At 43.5% G+C, this 1523-nt stretch overlaps 1 protein-coding gene across 2 annotated transcripts in view; it reads right to left on the bottom strand.

The window, feature by feature from the left end:
* The window catches only part of Arfgap3 (ADP ribosylation factor GTPase activating protein 3), a 27788-nt gene that overhangs the window by 12618 nt on the left and 13647 nt on the right, over positions 1 to 1523 (bottom strand). For both annotated transcript variants that reach the window (XM_023702563.1, XM_023702562.1), the window contains exon 8: positions 488 to 613. In XM_023702563.1, coding sequence (XP_023558331.1) covers positions 488 to 613 — 126 coding nt within the window. The remainder of the gene's footprint in view (positions 1 to 487; positions 614 to 1523) is intronic.

Below are 1523 nucleotides of genomic sequence, written 5' to 3' on the forward strand. Positions count from 1 at the left end.
AAAAAAAAAAAAAAAAAAAAAAAAAAAAAAAAGCAGTATTTGTGAAGAGCGTAGCCACACAAACCCAGCACATGTACCAGTTATGCCTGTGGCGTCTGCACCACTGTGCAGGCCTCCTTCCCTTCCTTAGAAGCCACGTCTGCAGCTTTCATGTGATACTGAATACTGCAGCAAAGGAAGGAGAGGATAGCCAGGCCTGGTGGTGCACATCTGAAACCACAGCACGGGGGAGGCTGAGGCAGGAGGACTGCCATAAGTTCAAGGCCAGCCTGGGCTACCCAGGGAGTTCCTGTCTCAAAAGAAAGAAAGAAAGAAAGAAAGAAAGAAAGAAAGAAAGAAAGAAAGAAAGAAAGAAAGAAAGAAAGAAAAAAGTAGAGAGGAACACCAAGAAAATACCTCACAGTTGTAATGTTTGACCCAAGGAAGATGCACTCATGCTTAGCCAACTGGGTTAGATTCTGCAATCCGAGCAAGCAGAGCCTCGTACCTCCTGCAGCTGCCCAGCCCCATGCCAAGTCTCTCCGCTTCCACTTTTTTGTTGTCACTCATGTTCATTTTTTCATCCTTCATTTGAATTCCGAGATCCTTATAGGCTAATCGTAAGGATGACACGCTGACAAACAGAAAAGTGCTCTAAGTTAGCTTCAACTCTAGGTTCTTAGGGCAAAACACCAAGCAAAAGGAAACCTGCAGTTCCTGCTTTGAGCTTTATGCTGCTTCCCATAATTGCTAATTTGTTTGTTTTTAGGGCAGGGTCTCACTATGTAGCCCAGGGTACCCTTGAATTCAAGGTAACCCTCCTGCCTCAGCCTCCCAAGTGGCGGGGTCACAGGCGTGCACCATCATGTCAGGCTCATAACCGCTAATTATGAAGGTGAGCTGGCCTTTCTTTTCACTCAGAGCTGTGAATGGGTTACAGCCCCTTGGTGGCTGCTGCTGGTCAAGGTTAGCTCATGGACCTGGTATTGTGTAGTGACACGACTTATACCTCAGTGATGTCTCTGAAGATTGTAGAGAGTATGACTTCCCCTGTGGGTTGCTATAGTTCCCCATGACCTATGAGTATTAGTGTCACCAGTCTGCTGAAAGGTTAAAATCTATGTAAAGCTGACTTCTCGATCAGATAAATTAAGGAGGGCTTAATTAATTGTATAAGCATTCTTAAAAATTACGGAAGAATTTCTGCAGGGCCTGTTATGTAACTAGACATCTCAGCACATTTATTTTATTTTTGTCTTGAGATAGGGTCTCACTATGTAGTTCAGCGTGGCTTTGAACTATGGCGATCCTCCTAGCTCAGCCTCCTCAGTGCTGGAATTGCAGGTGTGCACCACTGTGCCCGGCATCTGAGAACAGTTATTTATTTATTTATTTTTCTAAGAACATTTAAACTGTGACAGTCACTTGTCAGTGATTTCTTAAGTGATGACCCTTACATACCAATCTTCTATTTATGAAATGCCTGTTACAAATAATGCACCAAAAAATAACCAGTGCAGTAAAGTGGTTAAGGGGTTAAAAGA

This window comes from Octodon degus, unplaced genomic scaffold, assembly GCF_000260255.1.
Source record: "Octodon degus isolate 3935 unplaced genomic scaffold, OctDeg1.0 scaffold00153, whole genome shotgun sequence".
Lineage (NCBI taxonomy): Eukaryota > Metazoa > Chordata > Mammalia > Rodentia > Octodontidae > Octodon > Octodon degus.